Raw genomic sequence first — 21,433 nt, 5'->3', positions numbered from 1 at the left:
GAGATGACGTCGGTGGTGAAAAATGTTGAAACTTTGTTTATTTATGCTTGTAATTATTAACAACGGTGCCGCGGAATCTTCAACAACCTGTTTGAGTATTTACAAACATGGTGGAGCTCCGGCCGTGTTCCGATCTCCCAATTGCCCTCTTTGGAATCGCCGATCCTTATCCTCCTCCTCCAGTCGTTGCCACATGGCGGCGATTCAAGGTCGGAGGAAATACCAGGAGGATCGTCTTCTCTGCGCTCTTGATCTTCGCATTCCCTTTCCCGGTATGCATCAGTTGCTTGCTTGCTTGATTTGGGATCGCCAAGAGAATTAGTTGTTTTTGATTCCCCAAGATAAGATGATTCATTCGCAGGCAAGAAGACTGGAACACCAACGGATGTTGTGGTTGGAATCGCCGCTGTCTTTGACGGCCACAATGGTGCAGAAGCCAGTGAGATGGCTTCACAACTTTTGTTGGATTATTTTGCTCTCCACACTTACTTTCTCCTCGACGCCACTTTTTCCAAGGAGCTCTCTGGAACGCTACCAAATCCTCTCATGCATCTATACGACCTCAATTTCCAAAGGTAGAGACACTGACAGGGAATGTTTACTCTCTCCCGCCAGATGTGATTTTGAATCCCTGTCTCAATTTTTCACAGGTTCCAAGATTCATCGCCGCTCAATTTTGGTGATTCTCTTCACTTGGATATTCTGAAAGAAGCCTTGCTCAGAGCTATCCACGATATTGATGCAACATTTACTAAGGTGTAGTAGTCACGCCTTCTACTCTATCCTTTCTTTTTTTTTCCAGTAGCGTGATTAGACTCTGTTGTAATACAGGAAGCATCTAACCGAAAGTTGGATTCAGGTTCAACGGCCACAGTTGCACTTACCGCAGATGGTCAACTACTGGTTGCTAGCATCGGTGATTCTAAGGCACTTTTGTGTTCCGAAAAATTTGAGACTCCTGAAGAGGCTAGAGGTTTGCAAAATCCCTTTTTAGACTATAACCAAGCTACATAACCAACCTTGTGAAGCCACTATTGTACTTAAGAGTATAGGGGAATGAATGAATGTTTCTTCTTTGGTGTTTGTTTATTGCAGCTACTTCAATAAAGTTGTACAGAGAGCGTAAGCGCAATCGAGACTCTTCCTCATCAAGGTTCTCTGATTTTAAGCTGGAACATCGCAATGGACTCATACGTTTTATTGCCAAAGAATTGACTAAGGACCATCACCCAGATAGAGAGGATGAAATGCTCCGCGTTAAAGCTGCAGGAGGTTATGTCACTGAGTGGGCCGGTGTGCCACGGGTAAATGGTCAGCTGGCCGTCTCCCGTTCAATTGGTGACCTTACTTATAAAAGGTAGGCATTGCTAGTTGTATATTAGAATCTCTCAGAACTTGATTCTAGCTGCTTTACACTATGAGAAGATGAAATGTGAGTTTTGAAATCTATTTCAGTTACGGTGTCATCTCTGCACCTGAGGTGATGGACTGGCAGCCTCTACTGGCTAATGACAGCTACTTGGTAGTGTCATCTGATGGTATCTTTGAGAAGTTAGAGGTGCAAGATGTCTGCGATCGTCTGTGGGAAGTAAAGAATCAAACTAGCTTTGGAGCAGGAGTGCCTTCATATTGCTCAGTTTCTTTGGCAGACTGCTTGGTTAATACTGCCTTTGAGAAGGGAAGTATGGATAATATGGCTGCAGTCGTGGTTCCTCTACAATCCAATATAGACTGGCAGAGCCAACCAAAAGAGCAATATGTGGGTGGCAACATAGATGAGTTTGCTTCGGGATTGCAGATGAAGAATACATATGCACTGCCATGTGAGTTTCTCTGATCACAACGGGGTTGCCCAACATGTTCCTTATGGGATATAGAGTGATCTTTCACGTAGTCAGTCATGTTTATATATATCTTTTTTCAACAGATAGAACTTTTGGTGCATTGCAATTGAAGCAGGCTCAACCAGTTCCAACCATGTTTAACGAGTTATTGGTATGTTCCCAAGAAATTACAAAACAAATGTGTAAAGCTAACTCGAGAAGCTTGTACTATCGGCCAGGGAAAGGGTACAAGTTAATAATAAAATTGGTCAACCTTGTAATTGTAGGTTGAAGTAGAAAACAAGAGCTTTCATGTGGCAGAGAACCTAAATGCATCATATGGGTGAGTTGCATACTGGTAGCCTCTTCCGCTTCATTCTCTGGAAGTGAAGTGACTGACTACTATCACCTCGTTGTAATCTTGTTTTCGTGGATCTAATGCACTAACATTCAATTACAACTCATACCTTGTAGGTGCATCTAATTTTTTTTACCAGGAAAATCAAGATTACTGAACTAATCATGAAAGCTAAGCTAGGACCAAATATGTGTGCATTCTTTTCTTATAATTGAAGTCGTTAATGTTTTGGTCTAAGCCATAATTGTTTTGTTTGTAAGTTGGAACATGATAGTATAAGAAGTCAATCTTAGTTCACAAGTTGGTTTGTATTTAAGGGGAACTCATTTGGCAAAATCCAACCCACGGCAATGAATGATGTGAAAAGAATCAAATCCAATGGATATGGGCCGAAATAAATGAAATGAATCATTGTTTCTCTCTTCAGAGTCCGGCCCACCGAATATTTAAATCCAGGTGTCAAGATCAGAGCCGTCTGATTAAATTGTTAATTGCGCGACGTATCGGGAAGGTTCTCTCTTCGTCTTTACATATATCTTCTTCTTCAAGGAGGAACCGGGATCGCTCTCAATCGCCGGCGTTGACAAAACAAAAAACGAATTGGGAAGATGTGGAACCAGAAGCATGATTTGGAGTCGGCTCAGACGCCTCTATACCCGATGATGTTGGAGAGCCCCGAGCTCCGATGGTCTTTCATCCGCAAGGTCTATTCAATCATCTCCATCCAGTTGCTCGTTACAATCGCCGTGGCTGCCACCGTCGTTAAGGTTCATTCGATTTCTGTCTTCTTCACCACCACCACCGCCGGCTTCGCTCTCTACATACTTGTTATTTTCACTCCATTGATTGGTACTGAAACGGGATTTGGATCCTTCTTCAATTCCTCCGACTCTCTTTGATCTGCTTTGTCGTTTTTGCGTGCAGTTATGTGTCCATTGTATTACTATCACCAGAAGCACCCTGTGAACTATCTCTTGCTCGGCATTTTCACCGTCGCTCTTGCCTTTGCGGTTGGCTTGACCTGCGCCTTTACAAGCGGTATGTCTGTCCTATCCCTCCCTGTTCATATCCTAACGTGCATGATTGGTGATATTTGGTTTGATTACAGGGAAGGTGATTCTGGAATCTGTGATTTTGACCTCTGTTGTGGTCATATCCCTCACTCTCTACACTTTCTGGGCTGCCAAAAGAGGCCATGACTTCAACTTCCTCGGACCTTTCTTGTTCGGTGCTGTCATTGTCCTCATGGTGTTTTCCTTCATCCAGGTGTATCTATCGTATCCGTCATCTTCTTCTCTTCTTCCACAATTATAGCCTAATTCTATCCTGGCTGCAGATTCTCTTCCCTTTAGGAAAGATCTCAGTGATGATCTATGGTTGTTTGGCTTCCATCATCTTCTGTGGCTACATTGTATATGATACCGACAACTTGATCAAGAGGCACTCCTATGACGAGTACATCTGGGCTGCAGTTTCTCTTTATTTGGATGTCATTAATCTCTTCCTATCTCTGCTCACTCTCTTAAGGGCTGCTGATAGTTAAGGCACTCTCGTCTTTTTCAGATTTCTCATAAGACTATGTATGTTATTATTGCTATCTTCTAAAATTCTTTTGTCTGCAAAAAGAAATTTGGCTTGTAAAGAAAAGTTGAACGCTGCCTGTAACATGATAGTGGAATCCAATACATTCTACTTCTGAATGTTGTTAGCTTTAGAAGTCATATCTCCTCAATCAATGGAATAAAAAAGATTTTACAAATGGGAATGCATGTCTTCTACTCCATTATGTTTCAACCTATTCTTATAATAAGCACTTCGTTCCACAAAGCATCTACTTCTCTCCTAGTTTATGTTGTTAAGGTGCCATCCATTTGCACATGGAACTTTTCTGCTTCCTCTCAGCTGCAATGGCAAGTAGGCGGCAAACGCCCTGAGTCCATATCTCGTATTCCCGTTGGTTTCTGCACTCAAATTCAACGACCCTCTTTGTTTCCGTCTTTAAGCCAAAGTAATGATGCTTGTCTCCGTTGAAAAGATCCCTGCCAGCCCATGCAGGTATATCTTTTCTCACTTCAAGCACCATATCTGCATTACAAGTCCAAATCAATTATGAGTCGTATTATCTTTCTAGCTCTAGTTCAAAAGCCAGGCTAGTGTAAGAGAGGAGATGTTTGTGCGGAGAAGAACCTACGTTTCTTCTTCTTTGTGAAGGTCCCTCCAACGTGTTTACTTTTCATTTTCAGCACAACTTGGCCTGCTTTGTTGATGTAGACAGAGACAATCTTCCAGTGGAGATCACCTGCTTTCAAAGTTCAAGGTCAGCGACCTTTATTTTATACTCTGTTCACAAATCATTTATACGAGTGTAGCTTTGGAGTACCTCCACGAGTTCGTTTGAGGAGCTCAGTGCCTTTAGCTAGTAGTTCCTGGTTACAGACGCCAAGGAAGTCTTCCCCAGCAACAGGTAATTCTCCACTAAAGCTGCTATCACTGTGCTTTGTGTCAACCTGGCCACACAAAGCTGAACTTGTTCCTTTCTCGGCTGGTAATACTGCAGCTATGTTCCATACTTCTTTAAGCGCTCTTGCCTTGAGTGTAGCTGCTCCTCGCAGAGCTGCAAAATAAAATAAAAGGGGTGAATTCACGTATGGAATCTCTACAGAAGTAACTTTGACGACTACCTTGTCATGCAGTACCTGTTGCAGCAGCTGCAGTAAGGGTGACAATATCGTCATGGGACTTAACATTCACTGCAGAGCTCACAACGGAAGTCAGAAAATCCCTTTCTGCTCCCATGATTTCTGCAGCCTCCACACACTGAGCAGCCACCAGAGCAGCCGCAGAAGCCATGGCCATATCGATTCTGGCCATCTGCTCGTTTTTACCAGGTGAAGAAGCAGCTGTGGCTGCTGCAACAGCTGCCACGGCAGATGCAACCGCTGCAACAGAAACAGCTGCGTGGACCTGTGCATTCTGAGCTCTAGTCTCTTCTTTCTTCTTTTCCTTACGGTCCTTGAGCCACCTACCAACTGTCTTTGGGCCGGTTCCAGCCATGGGGGTATTGCTCCCATTTCCAGTGGTACCACGGCTGCCTCCTGTGCCGGAGAAGAGAGGCTGTATGGTGTTGTGGGTGCGAAAATACTGCATTAGGATTGGATTAGATAAGCTAAGTTAATGAACATTCGAACAAGTTGATCGCATTATATTTGACTACAAAAGCAAAGGAAGGGTTATTAATTGCTTGGAAAAGGAGGTAAAGTGACTGCCCTCTAAGAGCATTTCCCGACAAGTTTCTTAAAATGAGCCAAACATAGAGTAGTTCTAGGCGTTACGGTCACATTCCTATTCCTGTGTCCAACTATGTCTTTAATCTTTTATGAATCCCAATTCATCAAGTAAATGCAGTAGAGACAGAGCATTCAATAAAAAAATAAACTTTGAAACTGCATAAGTATCGCTCTAATGATCGCCGACCCGCTTTACTTTTATAGTCCCAAGACCCAGAAGGCTAATCCCTGGCAGCATTTCCTCAAATTTAAGGAGACTTTCTACCAACTAAAGATTGGTCATCTATTACTACTAATATACATGAATGAATGGGAAACAAACAAATATTTAATTTTTTTTTAATGTGGGTGAAGTGAGTGATAGGCTAAAGTAAACAAACACAGGTTGTAAAGTGGAGAGTCAAAGTCAAATCTGTTCTTGTCTGTAAAAAATAAAAGAAAGTTTTCTCTTGACTCATATATTTTCTTTACTTTGATAACAAACTCTAAAGTACTGTATGCGACTTACGTTCAAAGTACAAGAGATAAAAATGATGAACAAGGTTTATAGTGCACAAGTACCTTGACGACGTCGTCGAAGTCATCAGAGGGGGAGATGGGAGGACTGTCTGTCTCCGTAAAAGAACCGCCGCCGTTGAGTGGGCCGCTGCTGTGTGATAGCCTCCCCGACGTTAACGGTGACACCTCCTTCATTTTTCAAAACAGAAACTCATCAAGATCGCTGCTACAAAAACAGAGTGTATCCAAAACTATGTAACCGTACCGATTGAGACATTATGCGCTCAAGAACAAGCTGTGAAGTGGCCGAGGCAGCGAACGAGAACTGGCTACTAACACTACTATTGTTGCTTGTGTTCTCCGGCGGACATTCTTCTTTCTCAGGGTTTAACGTTTCTTCCGGTATCGGAGTGTTAATGGATGAGGGAGGCCTGTTGGTGGCCGAAGCTGATTTGGCTGTGTGGAGAGCTCTGGAGACTTCCAAGGCGGAGACACTCCAGGATCTAGACAAGAACTCCATTGGGCCTCGTGGGCTTTCCGGTAGTTGAGTACTACTACCGCCAGAAGAAAATATCTCTGGCCGGCGAGAGCTGTTGATTGGGTTCGGTCGTCTAAGTTCTCTCTCCATCCTTTTTTTTTTTTTCTCTCTCTCTTGACTTTGCTTCGACTTCAGAGCTTGACTAGGAAACTTGTGTGTGTAAATATATATAGAAACTATAGATAGACAAAGAACGTATAGGTGGTGTTTTACCTTTTCTTTTTCTCCTAAAGAAAATGTGATTATTTCGATGGGAGTAGGAGTAGTAGTACTCTTGGCATATATATAGTCGTTGCGTAAATAATGGATACTAAAAAAGACGTCCCTTTTCAATAATAAGGCCGCATCTTTGCCAATTGTTTATTACACATAAATTTTACTTTATCAAAGAGTCTTGAAAAAAAAGGAGGGAATAAAGTCATCCATTTATTTGCCTTTCTTAATTTAATCAAATAAATAATCACAACATTGGTATACCTGAGTAATAGGTTATAAGACATTTATGTTTCAATTAACAAAAAAAAAAAAAAGAGAGAGTTGAATTTGCGTTTAGTGTTGTGTTTCAAAAATCAAGAAAAGCATAAATGTTTACGTTTTAGTGTCTTAATCAATCAAGGATGAAATTGGTTTATTGTTGTAGACAATGGACCAAAGAGTAAAGATGAGATTACTCTTTGGATTTGTACCCGATTAGAGAATGTTTTGTTGGTTAACTAATGGATATAGCTGAATATTGGTGTGAGAATATGGGAGGAAGACAAAAGATGAGAGTAAAGAAGTGAAACGACTGTGTTTGGTCCCTTTTGCTTCGGTTTTGAAACACAAAGCTGCGACCTTTGCGTACATTCACACATGCTGCCTTGGCGTGCTTTCCCTTACGTCACCTTCTTCTCTCTGTCTCTTTTCCACTTCAATGACACAACTTGGCAATTATTCATTCCAATACTATATATCCAAGGTTTTCTTCAGGCTACACAATCAAAACTTTTGATTTTCTTTCATCTTTGCTCAAATTAACATGTGATTGTTGATCAATATATATATACACATTAATATTAGAGCATTTTGATATCTATAAACACGTATATTATCGGATAATTCAAAATATCATCATGTGTATCTATATAAAAAATATATATGCACTTTGGAAACTATAGGTGGGTGACCACTTAATAAAGATACATCCTTTATTCCCTTTTGCTCTGTCTAATTTCTAGGGATACCCACATTTTCCATTCTTTATAATCAAATCCCTTACAAAAATGTCATTTTGTCTCTCTGATTATTCCTTTGCCTTGCAATCATTGTTCTTGTATGGACGTTTTGTATTTTATACCTATTAACATTGAATGTATCTGCACTTTGAATGATGAACCCTCTTTTCCATTTTATTGTTTCTTTGAATGATAAACCCTTTTGTCGATTTGATCTACACGTACAAAAACCATTCATGAAAAAACGATATATCAAAAATGACAAAAAAAAGATTGATTCCCTAAAGGAATCTGTGTAGAGGCAGCTTTTACTTTAATAACACCACTTTGTCTCAATGCGACGCTTGAAAGCACACAAACAAACAAAGAGATGTAAGTTTGGAACAGCATCGGGGGAGACACAACAGGAACATAAACTGAGTCACAGAGAGAGACTAAAGAAGAGCAACAACAACAAACAAAAAAAGCATGTTTGAAAGAGAGAGCTTTTGTCTGTGAAAACGATGTAACAGCTTCCCCTGTTTTGGCTCCAACATCGAAGCACACATAACGAATCCCAACTCTCCCTTTAATCTAATCTCTTTTAGTACTAACCCTCGTGGCTCATTCTTCTTGCCTTCAACTACTCATTACCTAAAGATTATTCTGAATTTAACTACCTAAAGTCTAAATATTAGACAAACAAGCTATTTACCTGGGGCACGAACTAGGACGGCTATCTATTAGATTGCAAACCACTCCCTCCGTAGTACTGCTTTGTGGTTTCGCGAGAAAACTCGGCAAAAGTCATCCCATCCCTTAACCGAGACGACAGAGGTGGAACAATTTTTTGTATATCTGGTCTAGGGATGATCTCATCCGTATCAGTGAGCTGTCTCTGTAGAGAATCTGACCTTAGATGTTCCATTGTATATTCTGAGACTGAAAAAGTTTGGCTCCACTTTGGCTGTAAGAACACCACAAATGTCTCACGGCTTATGTGATCCAGCTTCTCTGGTTTGCACACACAGTGAAGGGTCGACCGTAGCTTCCCTTTGGACAAAATATCAGCAGATTCTCCAATTTGAACAATAAAACTGTCCTGTGGAGTCTTGACCATGTAGAACTTGTTCTTGCTGGGATGATAGATCTGCAGACAAGAATGGCTGCTCATCAAAGTGCATTCCTGGTAGGAGTAGGACGATAGAAACATAGGATCCGTGAGAACAGTAAAGATTCCATAATCGTAATGCCACTGTTGCCACAGATTGAAGTGGCTCCCACTCAAACCAGCTCCACTTCTATGGTTCCCCTCTTGCTCAGCAGCATTCTGGACTCTCCTCTTACTCGATACTCGTTTACCAGATTGGTTTCTGCTCTCGGCTTCTCTGAGAGCACATTTATCTGCAGCTGAGTGGTAATGTATGAGTCGTCCTTTGGCTGTGCAAGATTCCAGTAGACTCTCCTCCAGCAAGCCTCCACCAATATCCCTGTCGCAAATACGAGCTATAGACAAGCCCAATTCCCTCATGCAGAACCCTAGTTCTTTAAAAGCACCACCAAGATTAGTGAACTCATCATCCTCCTGGTGCAAGTCCAGTTTTGCTACAGCCTCATCGAACCACAGCTTTTCCAGTGAAGATATACAAGTTGTTCTTTCATAATTGAGCTGCATTGCAAAAGAGGAGACATCTCGTTCTGGATTCTTGAGAGGAAGGTCGCTACCCAAGTGGTGCTCCTTTTTGGCAGTAACGAAGAATGAAACACACAGAATCAGTGATGGACCAACTAACACTAATCAAAGTTCCAAACTTGAGAACAAAGCACCAATCGTACTCAAACACAACTTGGATATAATGGAAATCTGTGAAATAGGGTTAAAATTGCCTGCATATTACCTTGAGAAAGCGTTTCCGCTTGTCCGGATCAAGCAGAGCCAGCTTCCGAGCCATAGGAAGGAGTTTACGGCGGAGAAGGGCGGAGCCAAGAACGCCGGTGATACAAAGGAGACCAGGACCAGTGGGGCCAAGAGCGTCCATCACATTTCTCGAGATACGGTCGTCACTCGGAGAAGAAGAATGAAAGCGAGAGGACAAAAGAAGATCCGAGAAGGACAGTTGATAGGGCTCAAGAATCTCTGCTTCTGCCATTTCTTCTCCCGATTTCCTAATTCTCTCACACACAAGTTTTGTAATGTTTATTGCAAAAAGAAAGAAGCCCACACATTTTCAAAACAATCCACTAACGTAGTGGCCCAACACAGCCCAAATCGCAAGCTTAGCCAATCGGATAACATGCCGTTTTAAGCAGTCAGAACCGAATGCATCGCCGTTTTTATTTATATACAAACCACACAGCAAGGACAAATGCAAGCCAAGCCAAGAGAGAAAAGCGCTGGTTGTGGTTGCTTCGTCTACACGGAAGCTTCTTTGAAGCTCTTGGTCAGCCATATGGCCGTCTCCCTCGAAGATACCCTCTCGGCTCCAAAGGGTTTAAGCAGAACCCCAAGCTCATCGTACCGTTCCTGCTGCAAAAGCCTTGCACTGAACTCCAGCAGTCCCTCCAGAGCCTCCGCACGCTGCTGATACGATGACGTGTCGAACCTTCTCTGTTTTACCTCCGAAACTGACCTTGTCTGTACAGTACATTTGTCCTTCGTGATCGAACGATTGGTATTGTCCTCACCATGAGGCCGAGGAGTAGAAGAAAAAGAGCGCCTAGCTACTGCTCTTGAGGCTGTCTCTCTGTTTTGGTTTTGGAAGACATCTTCAGGGAATTCAGCGATCTTGTCGATTCTTGGAGCGTTTACAGAAACATCCGGTGAATTCAGGCCACAAAGAGCAGTAATATCCGATTCGTAAATGTAAGGATTTTCCACGGCCAACGGCAGAGATACTCTCCTTCTCCTGTCTGTAGGATTCGATACCTTAATCTAAACACAGCAAAGAACATATATAGATCACTCCCTGATTGTATCTCAACAACTTTAAGCTTTGAGTTTTTCTTCTTACCACTTCATGTTTGGAAACAGTACGCGGCGTGCTTGACGGTGTTTCAAGCCTCCTTGGCATGCCAGACGCTTTAGCTGAGGTCCCAGCCACTCTTGGTGTTCTGGCTGCACTTGATTGCTTCTTCACTCCCTCTTGCCTTTGAGGAACAATTTCTTCTCTCACGACTCCCACAGTTACTTCTGACACTTTTCTTCCATTAAACATTGGTGAATGAGATGCTTTTCCTGAAGAAGAAACAGAACCTGCTTCTGTATCAGAGACACTCGGATTCAATCTCCTGTCATTGCTGAATGATGAACGCCTTCTTTCCTTCTCTGTCTCGCAACTCTCAGAAAATTGGAGTGGATAAGTGCTTCTTCTGGGGCTCTCTAGCTTCAGATAAACCATACTGATGTAAGGCTGAAGATGAGGATGGTTAAGCAGCTCGTTAGCCTGCAGCGAGTTAATAACAATGCCTAGTTCAACTACAGATTAACCAGAAACGGATTACTCATCAACAAAAGCAAATAAGCATTACAGGAGCCATACACTTGGCCTGAGTTCAGGATTTTTCCTCAACATGCTTTTGATAAGGCCTCGGCTGCAGATAAGGGAGGAAAAGAGGTTGGTACAGCAACGCCGGTTAGTGTTAACAGAGGAAATGATTTCAGGCTTACAATGAGCCGGAATACATGGCCGGAATAGGATCCATTATCAACTTGTGTATTTTGGTGATCAATGTCTGCACATCCTGCAATCAAGATTTCACATTTTAGATTATGTATATTAATGCCAAAATCGAGATTAAAAGATCAACAAACTTTAAGGATACTTACGGAAGCTTTGAATGGAGGTTTATGAGCAGCCATTTCATACATGCAGCATCCTATTTGCCATGATGATGCATTAAGCGTTAGTCACCAGGTGAATAAGTGTAGGATTATAAGAAAAAAAAAAAAATCAAAGAAGAATGTATAGTTATTATACCCAAAGACCAAATGTCTGACTTTGATCCGTAAGGTATGTCAGCAAGAAGCTCAGGACACATGTAGCTTGGAGTTCCAACAACCTATGAACGCACTGACTTATCATTATTCTGTCTCGAAAACAACACAAGATTTGCTTAATGTCACTGTTCATAACTTACAGAGGATGTAAGGTCATCAGAAGTTAGAATCTTAGCGAGTCCAAAGTCACCTGAGACCGAAATTGTGGATGCGTTAGTAACTGACAAAAAAGGCTTAAAGATAAATGAATCTACAAACTTACCAAGCCGTATGTCTTGCTCTTTTGTCAAGAATATGTTAGAACACTGAAAAGACATGTGAGCGAGATTTAGATGTTTGGAACATGAAAGGAGCAAAATTCTGAAAGTGAATGAGGTTACATGTTTACCTTGACATCGCGGTGAAGAATATGGTTGGAGTGAAGATAATCGAGGGCCATTAATAGTTGGACAAGCCATTGGCAGAGTTTCTGCAACATTTGGTGGTTGTTTCTTCAAATATTAAATTCAGCCATAGATCGTAAGAAAGAAGGGAAGAGTTAGCAAAGAAAAGATGGGTGAGACGAACCTCTTCAGGAAAATGAACACCACATGCTCTTTTTATGGTCTCTGTCCTGCAAAATTCAAGTTGAGAAAAAGAGCCAATTTGTTATAATAAAAAAAAAAAATCAAAATTTTGTGATGGGGAAAAACTATGTGTTACATACATGTCTCCGCCTTCACAATATCCAATAACGATGCACACATAGCAACCCTGGAAACAAGAAAGATGATGATTAGAGCAAGCAGCCAGAAGAATAATGAGAAAAAGGAGATGATGAGGAGAAGAGACCTTTTCAACCCATGAATCTTTGTACTCGACAACAAATGGATTGCGGACAGTAGAAATGAGCTCCATCTGAAACATGAGTGGGAGGAGGTCCAAACTCATCATCTTAATCCAAGACCACCAACTTTGGTCGAGTAAAATAAAAATAAAAAAAAACAACAGCAAACCTCCTGATGAGCTGATCGGCGAGCCCTATCAGACTGGCGGGCGAGACGAATCTTTTTCAAAACGTATCTGTAAAGTAGTGAATATGATAAGAGCAATGGAATCACCAGAAGCAACAAGCAGAGGAATGAATGAGAGAGAATAGAATACTTGTTGCGTTCTTGTTTGTGTCTGACAAGAAGAGCAGAGCCAAAGGACCCTTTCCCGATCTGCTCCAAGACTTCATACCGCTCCATCTAACAAACACACACTTCCCGTGCTTGAAATTTCACCAGGGACGTCTTCAAAACAAAAACCATATAACAAAACAAGTCCGACTTATCAGATGAAAACTAGACACAAATTAAAAAAAAAAAAAAAAAGAGTATACATACATGGACAAAGTGCTAGATACAGAGGTGAGGTGAGGAGGAGGCAATCCAATCAGTGTCAAGTCAAGCACCAAATTAAAGATTAAAACAAATAAAGGGTAGCTTTCAGCGAGATTTATGATTGCTTTCATCAAACAGTGAGAGTAAATTTCATAAACAGCGAAAAAGTGGGAACCAGCTCCTGTCCGTAATCATCATCATGAAACAAAAATTAATAAAATACTTCCTCCGTTTCGTTTTAGTTGTCGTTTAAAGTTTTTTCATACAAATTAAGAAAAGCATTAAATTTTCTGTTTTACCCTTTATTAATATATTTTATAAAAATTTCATTGGTCAAAACATTAAAACAGTAGGGATAAAACTGGAATTTTCACCAAACATTTGCATTGAAAACCTAAAACGACAACTATTATGAAACAAAATTTAAATCATAAAACGACAACTAAATTGAAACGGAGGGAGTATATTATAGTATACCTCTACGGCTCTTGGAGGAGCTTCAATCGTGCCGACACCGTGGTGGATGAGCACAAGGGAATCAAATTACTACACTACATATTTGTATTATATCGCCAAAAATGGAAACTTTAAGCAAGAGTTATAACCGGAGACAGAATTCGTGATATTGTTTTGATTTCATTAATCAATATTACACCATCCGATACAAAGCTACCTTTTCGGATGCGTAGAAGACAGTTCCCAGTATCACTAGCATTTGCTATGACTATCAACAAGAGTCAGGGACAATCACTAGAGAGGGTTGGACTCTATCTGCCTAAGCCAGTGTTTTCTCATGGGCAACTATATGTTGCTTTATCTAGGGTTACCTCAAAGACAGGTTTGAAAATTCTGATACTAGACAAAGAAGGGAAGATTCAAAAGCAAACAACTAATGTTGTTTTCAAAGAAGTTTTTCAGAATATTGACTCATAATGCTTCTTGCATTATTTGTCAAACAATCTTATCAAAGAAGGTATGTTTAGTTTACCATTTTATTTTATAATATAATTGCTTTATGGTAAGCAAAACCCCCAGTCAATCAATCATATATTTGACTAACAATCTACTTACCTTTTCACAGATTCAATGTCTCATGGTTCAAAAGAAAGTAACAACCAATCAATCGACTTTCAATTCCAGTTATTGTGCTAGCTATATTTGACTTCTTTAAACACTCTTACTTTCGTCATATTTGGTTATGTCTTTCTTTTTATGTATTGAATAAAGTACAATCAATCAAGCAGATGCACAATCATTTAGTTTTCTCATTTTTACTCAATTAATCTTAGCTTAACATCAATGAAAATGTTGTAGATGTTTATAAATTACATTTCAGTGAGAAGAAAGTGTAAACTAACCTTGCATAGATGCGGATGTAGATTTTATTCTCCTTGGTTTCAGGTTTTTGTCCTGATGTCTTCTGATGGTAGAAGCTTCCTATTCAATATACAGCAAGGGTTAGATACTTCAAAATAATCATCATAAACTCCTTTATGCCGCCCAAAATCACTAACTGTACTCTTACCTTCTCTTCATTTTTTGATCTGCTTATGCTAAGTTGAGGAGTTTCTAACTTTCAATTAGTCGGATTCTATGTTAATTCCTAGACAAACACACATTAATCGATTAGCTAATCAGTACAGTTGCTATGTCATTAAAAGTTTAGCTGTGCTCAGAACACTGAAAATCATTTGAGTTACAAACTATTGAATATACTATTGTCAGAATAAGAATTGAACTTACAGTTTCAGCTCGCTTGAATAAGAGGTCCCAGAAGCAAGTTCCGATAACCCTCGATTCCAATTGCTGCGGAATCTTATCCAAGCTGTTATCAGTAGCATCAACAATCCTCTACGCATTTTCCGAAATTGACAAAATGGGTCAGTTTAAGACTGTCAGTTAGAAAAGGAGCCAAAATAAAGATACTAAATTGTAGCAAACAGATATCGAGTGAGAAAGATACCGGAGAAGCGCCGTTCGAAGCCATGTTAATTGGGATCGACGATTAAGGAAAGATCTATGGTCGATTAAAGGTGAATAATCGCTGATTGACCAAACGAGAGAAGAAGTGGTGTTAAGGTTTTGTTTGGTTTAGGTTTTGAGCTGAAGAAGACGAGATTAAAGAAGAAGATGAAGAAAATGGAGAAGAAGATGAAGAAAATGGAGAAGAAGAAGTTAGGTTGATTGTCTTTCGCGGAATTGAAAATGACCCGTCTTCACTCGATTACGTTTTCTCTGAGGATTAAAGGAAAAATCTATGGTCGATTAAAGGTCAATAATCGCTGATTGATTGATCGAGAGAAGAAGTGGTGTTAAGGTTTTGTTTGGTTTAGGTTTTGAGCTGAAGAAGACGAGATTAAAGAAGAAGATGAAGAAAATGGAGAAGAAGATGAAGAAAATGGAGAAGAAGAAGTTAGGTTGATTGTGTTTCGCGGAATTGAAAATGACCCGTCTAGACTCTAACCAACGAGATCAAATCTGTGTTAACCGGTTGGTACATTACCGGTTCAGATCAACTAATCCGACCGGTTCTTTTGCATTTTTTTTTTTTTGCCCAGTAACATTAAAGGACTTTGTTGTCTACAGCCCAGCATGTATGAGAGGTTACCTTATTTTGTATTAACATGTTAATTATGTTATTAAGTTCAATATATATCATGCAAACTAATTAATTAAAACATATTATTATCTCAAACAATAAGTTTTTGCATATGAAAAAAACTATTCACAGCCATATTTACCTGATCAAAAATTAATTTTTCCTTAATAAAATCAAACTATCGTGCAATTTATATTGATTAAAATTATTTTAATCCTTCACATCTAAATAAATCATATAATACAAGATATCTAAAATCTGAGAATTATATTACGACTGCAAACAGATTGACGATTAATATAAAAGGAAATAATTTTTCTGTAATCATTTATATGTTAAATCTCAATCTGTTTGCATTCGTAATATAATTCTCAGATTTTAGATATAAATGATTAGACGATTAATATAAAAGGAAATAATTTCTCTGTAACACATATGACTCGATTAAAACATGTTATACACAAATAATATCGATAACTTATAACACAATCCCAACTATAATACATAAATATATATATCACCACAAAAAAAAATCAAAATAAAATAAAACCAATTATTATTGTATTATTAAATAACAAATAATAAAAATATTCAACCCGCGGTGTACCGCGGGTAACAATCTAGTATTATAGTATACCTCTACGGCTCTTGGAGGAGCTTCAATCGTGCCGACACCGTGGTGGATGAGCACAAGGGAATCAAATTACTACACTACATATTTGTATTATATCGCCAAAAATGGAAACTTTATCAAAAGATGAAATCATTCTCTTTAAGGCCAAAAAAAGTTGAGAGGGAGAGAAAAGCAAAGACGAAGAAGAGAGAGAAAAGAACCAGACCAAACGATTCGTCCGAGAGCGGCAAAAGAACAATTTCCCCTCTACCATCATTTTTTCTTTCTAAATTTCAAATTATGAGATTTTCTTTGGAATTTGCTCAATTTCTATTTTAGATATATATGAAGAAAAATACAAAACTCTGCTTTTTTTTCAGTGCTCTTTTTAGTAAAAATGATTTTGCTCCAGTAGCGTACAGCCATTTTTTGTATGCAATTATTATCTGTAACTGAAAAATTGTAGGGTTTTTCTTTTTTTTTTTTTTTGTTTTGAAAAAGCGATTCCAATTAGCAAAAACATGGAGTATTTTTGAAAGATGGGCTATATAATATAATGAATTTTAAAGGTAATTTTGATTCAAATGTTTTTTTAAAAACTATTAAAAGATGTGGACGAATCGAGAGGGCCCAGTGGGCCCGATAGGAGGTGAAAGCCCACTGGAGTCCAGCAAGCGACGTTCAAATTCCCATTTTTACCCTTCTTCCACCTCCGTCCGTCGACTCTCTCCTGTCGTGGGAAACGAGCCGCTTCTCTCCGTCGATGGCTCCGGTGAAGAAGAAGAAGAAGCCTCTGGATAAGGCGAAAAATTTGGCGAAGAAATCGGAGAAGAAAGACAAGAAGAGAGTCAACGCAGCGCCTTTGGATCCGGAGGCTATTGACTGCGACTGGTGGGATACTTTCTGGCTCCGAAACTCTTCTCTCTCAGGTTCTCTTCTATTTCCCTCCCCTCGTTTTCGAGATAATTCCTTGCTGATTTCAGTTTAATTCATCTCCTCCCCTCAATTCTTGTAGCTCTAGGGTTGTTTGAACTGAGATTGTAGCTGTTTTCAGGTGTTTCGATCCCCTTAGACGAAGATGATGCGTTCAAGCACTTCTTTAGGGCTTCTAAGACGACCTTTAGCTATATCTGTTCGCTCGTCAGGGAGGATCTTATCTCTAGACCTCCCTCTGGACTCATCAACATCGAAGGAAGGCTTCTCAGTGTTGAGAAACAAGTCGCCATTGCTCTTAGAAGGTTGGCCTCCGGTGATTCTCAGGTCTCCGTCGGAGCTGCCTTTGGTGTTGGCCAATCCACTGTTTCTCAGGTTGCAAAACTCCCCTGGTAGAAATTGTGATTTCAATATATTCTGCATCCTGACAACATTTGTTTTCCCCAGGTTACATGGCGATTCATCGAGGCACTTGAAGAACGTGCCAAGCATCATCTTAGATGGCCAGATTCTGACCGAATCGAAGAGATCAAGTCAAAGTTCGAGGAGATGTACGGTCTCCCCAATTGCTGCGGAGCCATTGATACAACGCACATCATCATGACTCTCCCGGCTGTGCAAGCATCTGATGACTGGTGTGACCAGGAGAAGAACTACAGCATGTTCTTGCAAGGAGTCTTTGATCACGAAATGAGATTTCTCAACATGGTTACCGGCTGGCCTGGCGGCATGACCGTCTCCAAGCTTCTCAAGTTCTCTGGCTTCTTCAAACTCTGTGAAAACGGTCAGATATTAGACGGAAATGCTAAAACTCTATGTGAAGGAGCCGAGGTAAGAGAATACGTAGTTGGAGGGATCAGTTACCCGCTTCTTCCTTGGCTTATAACTCCTCATGACAGCAATGGTCCCTCTGATTCCATGATGGCGTTCAACGACAGGCATGAGAAGGTCAGGTCAGTCGCAGCTACTGCCTTTCAACAGCTTAAGGGAAGCTGGAGGATTCTGAGCAAAGTAATGTGGAGACCCGACAGGAGGAAGCTACCTAGTATAATACTGGTGTGTTGTTTGTTGCATAACATCATAATCGACTGTGGGGATTATCTTCAAGACGATGTTCCTTTGTCCGGTCATCACGACTCCGGTTATGTAGACCGGTACTGCAAGCAGAGCGAGCCGCTTGGTAGTGAGCTCAGAGGATATCTGACTGAGTATTTGCTTAGGTGAGGATCTTAACCTTGGGAATTTGCCATGTTCATCTCTTCTCAAAAGGCCGTACTATGCCCGTTGAACCATCCAGCATCAGTTTACTGGTAAGCCCGAGAAATATCCGACAAAAGAATGTTATGAAACTTTTCTTCAGGTATCAACACCAGATTAGCATCATGCTTGATGAAAACATTGCCAGTTGGACCCACACAAAACGATTCATCCTTAAGTGTGATTTTACCTTACCTTGTGAACTAATCTTTTGAGAGGAGTTGAGTTTGGCAATGTAAATATTGTTTTTTTTTATAAAAAAAAAGATTGGGTGTTTTCTTTTAGTATTGACTATTGAGTTTTTGGGTTATTCTCTGTCTGCGTTGAAAAGGTTATTCTAAAAAAAGGTATATGCTCTGGTGGATGCGTCTCGGTTTTGGTTCTTTGTGCTGACAAGTAACGACGGACGAAGATTCCCAACATATTCACATGACAAACTATAAAAGTATAGTCGATAACAATTACGTAATCTGATTATTATGAATATATATAACTAAGTAGTAATCTTAAAGAGAGAGTCGTGCGTGATGCGGTTATTAAAGTGGACCTTTGGTTTCGATAGATTGCGTCACAAACCAAAAAAAGTTGTTCACTTCTCCGTTGTACATATTTAAGTCGAATGTAAATTTACAAGAAATTGATATAACTTTCACGGTTTCACTTGGTCCGTTGTTCGAAAGAGACGTTGACGGAGGGGATAAAAATCAGAAGGCAACGAAAGACAGACAACAGCTCTGTTTTTTTCTTTTTATAAAAATTGGAAAAGGGCAACAAAACGACTCATTGGCCGGTGAAACTGTCAAAAAGACATTGAAGATTTGGTCTCTCCCACTCCACCGCCGATCCGATCCTCTCCTCTCCTCTTCTCAAAGACAAGTATAAAAAGGGAGTGTTTTTATTTTATTTTGTGGAGACCACCACCTTCAATCGGTTTCTTTCTTCTAACTTGTTCTTCTTCTTTCTCAACTCTCTCTTTTTTGTCTTTTGTCCTGTTCTCTCTCCACCACATAATTTTGAAATTCACAAAGAAGAAAAAAACCAACCCTAGGTTTGTCCCCTCAACTCACTGATTGAACAGCTTAATTTAGGGTTTTGGATCGAAGAGTATTGTATTAGTGGTGGTGGGTGGTTCTTCAAGCCGGAGAGAAACCAATGGCCTCTGGCGGCGGAGAGGCGGATAAATCACTTGAAATCGGTTCCGGGTCCGCGGATCCCAAATTAGGCGGTGCTGGGAGCAGGAGCGCCGGAGAAGAACGATACTTGAGGGCTGATAAACTCGATTTCAGTAAATGGGATTTGCATATGGGTCAAACCTCTAGTAGCAGCGTCGTCACCAATAATTCCGCTTCGACGAGCGCTCCGGCCCCGGCGATGCAGGAATGGGAGATTGACCTCTCCAAACTCGATATGAGGCACGTCCTCGCTCACGGCACTTATGGCACTGTCTACCGCGGTGTCTACGCCGGCCAAGACGTCGCAGGTCCTAAGTCCTTTCTCTCGTTAGAAAGATATGAGATCGATTTAGATAACTGATGAGATATGATTTTGCAGTCAAAGTGTTAGATTGGGGAGAAGATGGTTACGCCACCGCAGCTGAAACTGCAGCTCTGCGTACTTCCTTCGAGCAAGAGGTCGCCGTCTGGCAGAAGCTCGATCATCCCAACGTTACTAAGGTATTCCTTATTTTTACATTCATGCCACTCCAATGGTAGAAGTAGAACCACTTATTCGTGTTTTAACTCTCTCTCTCTCTCTCTGGCAGTTTATAGGAGCATCCATGGGAACCTCTGATTTGCGGATCCCTCCTGCTGGTGATACTGGCGGACGTGGTAACGGCGCACATCCTGCGAGGGCCTGTTGTGTTGTCGTTGAATATGTTGCCGGAGGCACGCTCAAGAAGTTCCTCATCAAGAAATATAGGGCCAAACTACCCATCAAGGATGTCATTCAGCTCGCTTTGGATCTCGCTAGAGGGTAATCTCTCTTCTCTCTCCTGATTTGGCATTCATATCTGAAACTCTTCAGACAAAGATGCATCCTCCTTTATCAACAAAACTCTTCCTACCTTTTTTTTCTATTTCTCAGGCTTAGTTACCTCCACTCCAAGGCGATTGTACATCGGGACGTGAAGTCAGAGAACATGCTGTTACAACCTAACAAGACGCTGAAGATCGCTGATTTCGGGGTAGCTAGAGTCGAAGCTCAGAACCCTCAAGACATGACGGGTGAAACTGGAACACTTGGATACATGGCACCAGAGGTATGTAATTTTCCTGTAGAGCCAAAAATCCTTGTGTTTCCTTCGTAATAGGGAAAATGAAAATGTTAGCTTTTGGTGCATAGGTTCTTGAAGGAAAGCCGTACAACAGGAAATGCGATGTCTATAGCTTTGGGGTATGCCTCTGGGAAATATACTGCTGTGACATGCCCTATGCGGACTGTAGTTTTGCTGAGATCTCTCACGCCGTCGTTCATAAGGTTCATCTCTCTCTCTAGTCTCTACAATCTCTCCAATGTTAAAGCTAATCAGGAAATGTAATGACCTCACTGTTTGGTGCTCAGAATCTGAGACCAGAGATTCCGAAATGCTGCCCGAATGCAGTGGCAAACATCATGAAGAGATGCTGGGACCCGAATCCAGACAGGCGTCCGGAGATGGAGGAGGTGGTGAAGCTGCTGGAAGCCATAGACACAAGCAAAGGCGGTGGAATGATAGCTCCAGACCAGTTTCAGGGGTGCCTCTGTTTCTTCAAACCTAGAGGCCCCTGAATCTCTCTATCTCTCTCTCTTTCCTTTTGCTCCGTGTCGAATATTCTTGAGAGCTGCGTGATTGATTCTTTGGATTTTGTAAAACTTTGAGATATGGGAGTGTTGGATTGGTGTGGGTTTTGTCATAAGAATCTTACTGCTCTCTATGTATCTAAACACAGTCTGTGTATAAATCGATAAAGCTTGATTTTTTTGATGGGGTCA

The 21,433-nt window shown here is 40.7% G+C and overlaps 7 protein-coding genes and 1 long non-coding RNA gene across 15 annotated transcripts; 4 read left to right on the top strand and 4 right to left on the bottom strand.

Moving 5' to 3' along the window:
- The first annotated feature begins 8 nt into the window (after nt 1-8).
- On the top strand, nt 9-2,693 carry LOC9314578 (putative protein phosphatase 2C 50). Of its 5 annotated transcripts, none has more exons than XM_021026456.1 (9): nt 9-272; nt 362-575; nt 651-756; nt 832-973; nt 1,096-1,357; nt 1,456-1,823; nt 1,928-1,995; nt 2,111-2,166; nt 2,609-2,693. In XM_021026456.1, the coding sequence occupies exons 1-9, from the start codon at nt 23-25 to the stop codon at nt 2,658-2,660; spliced, it is 1,518 nt and encodes a 505-aa protein (XP_020882115.1). In that variant the 5' UTR covers nt 9-22; the 3' UTR covers nt 2,661-2,693. The 5 variants fall into 5 exon arrangements, 4 of the variants coding, with proteins under 4 accessions (XP_020882115.1, XP_020882116.1, XP_020882114.1 ...); XM_021026457.1 differs by lacking the exon at nt 2,609-2,693 and adding an exon at nt 2,298-2,418; XR_002332103.1 differs by lacking the exon at nt 2,609-2,693 and adding an exon at nt 2,298-2,418 and having other exon boundaries at nt 1,928-2,166.
- LOC9312786 (BI1-like protein) lies at nt 2,681-3,881 on the top strand. Its single transcript, XM_002878463.2, has 4 exons — nt 2,681-3,030; nt 3,106-3,219; nt 3,290-3,447; nt 3,518-3,881. The coding sequence occupies exons 1-4, from the start codon at nt 2,790-2,792 to the stop codon at nt 3,722-3,724; spliced, it is 720 nt and encodes a 239-aa protein (XP_002878509.1). The 5' UTR covers nt 2,681-2,789; the 3' UTR covers nt 3,725-3,881.
- Nucleotides 3,838-6,861, bottom strand: LOC9312785 (VAN3-binding protein). The gene is made up of 6 exons (XM_021026459.1): nt 6,232-6,861; nt 6,030-6,155; nt 4,878-5,322; nt 4,562-4,795; nt 4,373-4,480; nt 3,838-4,266 (listed from the first exon to the last, which is right to left on the bottom strand). Exons 1-6 carry the CDS (start codon nt 6,592-6,594, stop codon nt 4,037-4,039), a joined length of 1,506 nt encoding a protein of 501 aa, XP_020882118.1. The 5' UTR covers nt 6,595-6,861; the 3' UTR covers nt 3,838-4,036.
- Nucleotides 6,862-8,014: 1,153 nt separating this feature from the next.
- On the bottom strand, nt 8,015-9,868 carry LOC9312784. The gene is made up of 2 exons (XM_021026460.1): nt 9,596-9,868; nt 8,015-9,435 (listed from the first exon to the last, which is right to left on the bottom strand). Exons 1-2 carry the CDS (start codon nt 9,845-9,847, stop codon nt 8,434-8,436), a joined length of 1,254 nt encoding a protein of 417 aa, XP_020882119.1. The 5' UTR covers nt 9,848-9,868; the 3' UTR covers nt 8,015-8,433.
- Nucleotides 9,869-9,883: 15 nt separating this feature from the next.
- LOC9314577 (serine/threonine-protein kinase Nek4) lies at nt 9,884-13,634 on the bottom strand. Of its 3 annotated transcripts, XM_021026454.1 has the most exons (16): nt 13,536-13,634; nt 13,062-13,073; nt 12,838-12,968; nt 12,690-12,756; nt 12,526-12,591; nt 12,401-12,447; nt 12,262-12,307; nt 12,083-12,163; nt 11,957-11,999; nt 11,835-11,884; nt 11,675-11,756; nt 11,524-11,573; nt 11,365-11,438; nt 11,237-11,288; nt 10,709-11,140; nt 9,884-10,629 (listed from the first exon to the last, which is right to left on the bottom strand). In XM_021026454.1, the coding sequence occupies exons 3-16, from the start codon at nt 12,921-12,923 to the stop codon at nt 10,111-10,113; spliced, it is 1,695 nt and encodes a 564-aa protein (XP_020882113.1). In that variant the 5' UTR covers nt 12,924-12,968; nt 13,062-13,073; nt 13,536-13,634; the 3' UTR covers nt 9,884-10,110. The 3 variants fall into 3 exon arrangements, with proteins under 3 accessions (XP_020882113.1, XP_020882112.1, XP_020882111.1); XM_021026453.1 differs by lacking the exon at nt 13,062-13,073; XM_021026452.1 differs by lacking the exon at nt 13,536-13,634 and having other exon boundaries at nt 13,062-13,270.
- A 948-nt stretch (nt 13,635-14,582) lies between these two features.
- Nucleotides 14,583-15,784, bottom strand: LOC110228713. The gene is made up of 3 exons (XR_002332224.1): nt 15,022-15,784; nt 14,802-14,909; nt 14,583-14,661 (listed from the first exon to the last, which is right to left on the bottom strand). It is a non-coding gene; the product is annotated as an uncharacterized LOC110228713 (long non-coding RNA).
- A 1,183-nt stretch (nt 15,785-16,967) lies between these two features.
- On the top strand, nt 16,968-18,770 carry LOC110228112 (protein ANTAGONIST OF LIKE HETEROCHROMATIN PROTEIN 1). 2 transcript variants are annotated; one of them, XM_021024326.1, is made up of 4 exons: nt 16,968-17,199; nt 17,325-17,578; nt 17,651-18,443; nt 18,478-18,770. In XM_021024326.1, exons 1-3 carry the CDS (start codon nt 17,034-17,036, stop codon nt 18,425-18,427), a joined length of 1,197 nt encoding a protein of 398 aa, XP_020879985.1. In that variant the 5' UTR covers nt 16,968-17,033; the 3' UTR covers nt 18,428-18,443; nt 18,478-18,770. The 2 variants fall into 2 exon arrangements, with proteins under 2 accessions (XP_020879985.1, XP_020879984.1); XM_021024325.1 differs by having other exon boundaries at nt 17,651-18,770.
- Nucleotides 18,771-19,178: 408 nt separating this feature from the next.
- On the top strand, nt 19,179-21,425 carry LOC9314576 (serine/threonine-protein kinase HT1). Its single transcript, XM_021024327.1, has 6 exons — nt 19,179-19,940; nt 20,012-20,133; nt 20,223-20,434; nt 20,546-20,720; nt 20,804-20,938; nt 21,023-21,425. The coding sequence occupies exons 1-6, from the start codon at nt 19,613-19,615 to the stop codon at nt 21,227-21,229; spliced, it is 1,179 nt and encodes a 392-aa protein (XP_020879986.1). The 5' UTR covers nt 19,179-19,612; the 3' UTR covers nt 21,230-21,425.
- Nucleotides 21,426-21,433: the final 8 nt, after the last annotated feature.

Source organism: Arabidopsis lyrata (genome assembly GCF_000004255.2).
Source record: "Arabidopsis lyrata subsp. lyrata unplaced genomic scaffold ARALYscaffold_5, whole genome shotgun sequence".
Taxonomy (NCBI): domain Eukaryota; kingdom Viridiplantae; phylum Streptophyta; class Magnoliopsida; order Brassicales; family Brassicaceae; genus Arabidopsis; species Arabidopsis lyrata.
The sequence above is the reverse complement of the archived record's forward strand: the minus strand, read 5'-3'. Positions and strand labels throughout refer to the sequence as shown.

What these genes read in the sequence shown, in the direction of transcription:
- LOC9314576 (XM_021024327.1), top strand. Translation starts at nt 19,613, where the DNA reads ATGGCCTCTGGCGGCGGAGAGGCGGATAAATCACTTGAAATCGGTTCC. An exon ending in ATCATCCCAACGTTACTAAG is followed by an intron (nt 20,134 to 20,222) that starts GTATTCCTTATT and finishes TCTCTCTGGCAG; the next exon opens with TTTATAGGAGCATCCATGGG. An exon ending in GCTTTGGATCTCGCTAGAGG is followed by an intron (nt 20,435 to 20,545) that starts GTAATCTCTCTT and finishes TCTATTTCTCAG; the next exon opens with GCTTAGTTACCTCCACTCCA.
- LOC110228112 (XM_021024326.1), top strand. Translation starts at nt 17,034, where the DNA reads ATGGCTCCGGTGAAGAAGAAGAAGAAGCCTCTGGATAAGGCGAAAAAT. An exon ending in CCGAAACTCTTCTCTCTCAG is followed by an intron (nt 17,200 to 17,324) that starts GTTCTCTTCTAT and finishes AGCTGTTTTCAG; the next exon opens with GTGTTTCGATCCCCTTAGAC. An exon ending in GCCAATCCACTGTTTCTCAG is followed by an intron (nt 17,579 to 17,650) that starts GTTGCAAAACTC and finishes TGTTTTCCCCAG; the next exon opens with GTTACATGGCGATTCATCGA.
- LOC9312784 (XM_021026460.1), bottom strand. Translation starts at nt 9,847, where the DNA reads ATGGCAGAAGCAGAGATTCTTGAGCCCTATCAACTGTCCTTCTCGGAT. An exon ending in AGCGGAAACGCTTTCTCAAG is followed by an intron (nt 9,436 to 9,595) that starts GTAATATGCAGG and finishes ACTGCCAAAAAG; the next exon opens with GAGCACCACTTGGGTAGCGA.
- LOC9314578 (XM_021026455.1), top strand. Translation starts at nt 23, where the DNA reads ATGTTGAAACTTTGTTTATTTATGCTTGTAATTATTAACAACGGTGCC. An exon ending in TCTTCGCATTCCCTTTCCCG is followed by an intron (nt 273 to 361) that starts GTATGCATCAGT and finishes ATTCATTCGCAG; the next exon opens with GCAAGAAGACTGGAACACCA. An exon ending in GACTCCTGAAGAGGCTAGAG is followed by an intron (nt 974 to 1,095) that starts GTTTGCAAAATC and finishes TGTTTATTGCAG; the next exon opens with CTACTTCAATAAAGTTGTAC.
- LOC9314577 (XM_021026454.1), bottom strand. Translation starts at nt 12,923, where the DNA reads ATGGAGCGGTATGAAGTCTTGGAGCAGATCGGGAAAGGGTCCTTTGGC. An exon ending in CACAAACAAGAACGCAACAA is followed by an intron (nt 12,757 to 12,837) that starts GTATTCTATTCT and finishes ACTACTTTACAG; the next exon opens with ATACGTTTTGAAAAAGATTC. An exon ending in GCCATGTATTCCGGCTCATT is followed by an intron (nt 11,289 to 11,364) that starts GTAAGCCTGAAA and finishes CCTTATCTGCAG; the next exon opens with CCGAGGCCTTATCAAAAGCA.
- LOC9312785 (XM_021026459.1), bottom strand. Translation starts at nt 6,594, where the DNA reads ATGGAGAGAGAACTTAGACGACCGAACCCAATCAACAGCTCTCGCCGG. An exon ending in CCTCAAACGAACTCGTGGAG is followed by an intron (nt 4,481 to 4,561) that starts GTACTCCAAAGC and finishes CTTTGAAAGCAG; the next exon opens with GTGATCTCCACTGGAAGATT. An exon ending in CTTCACAAAGAAGAAGAAAC is followed by an intron (nt 4,267 to 4,372) that starts GTAGGTTCTTCT and finishes CTTGTAATGCAG; the next exon opens with ATATGGTGCTTGAAGTGAGA.
- LOC9312786 (XM_002878463.2), top strand. Translation starts at nt 2,790, where the DNA reads ATGTGGAACCAGAAGCATGATTTGGAGTCGGCTCAGACGCCTCTATAC. An exon ending in TATTTTCACTCCATTGATTG is followed by an intron (nt 3,031 to 3,105) that starts GTACTGAAACGG and finishes TTTTGCGTGCAG; the next exon opens with TTATGTGTCCATTGTATTAC. An exon ending in TGGTGTTTTCCTTCATCCAG is followed by an intron (nt 3,448 to 3,517) that starts GTGTATCTATCG and finishes TCCTGGCTGCAG; the next exon opens with ATTCTCTTCCCTTTAGGAAA.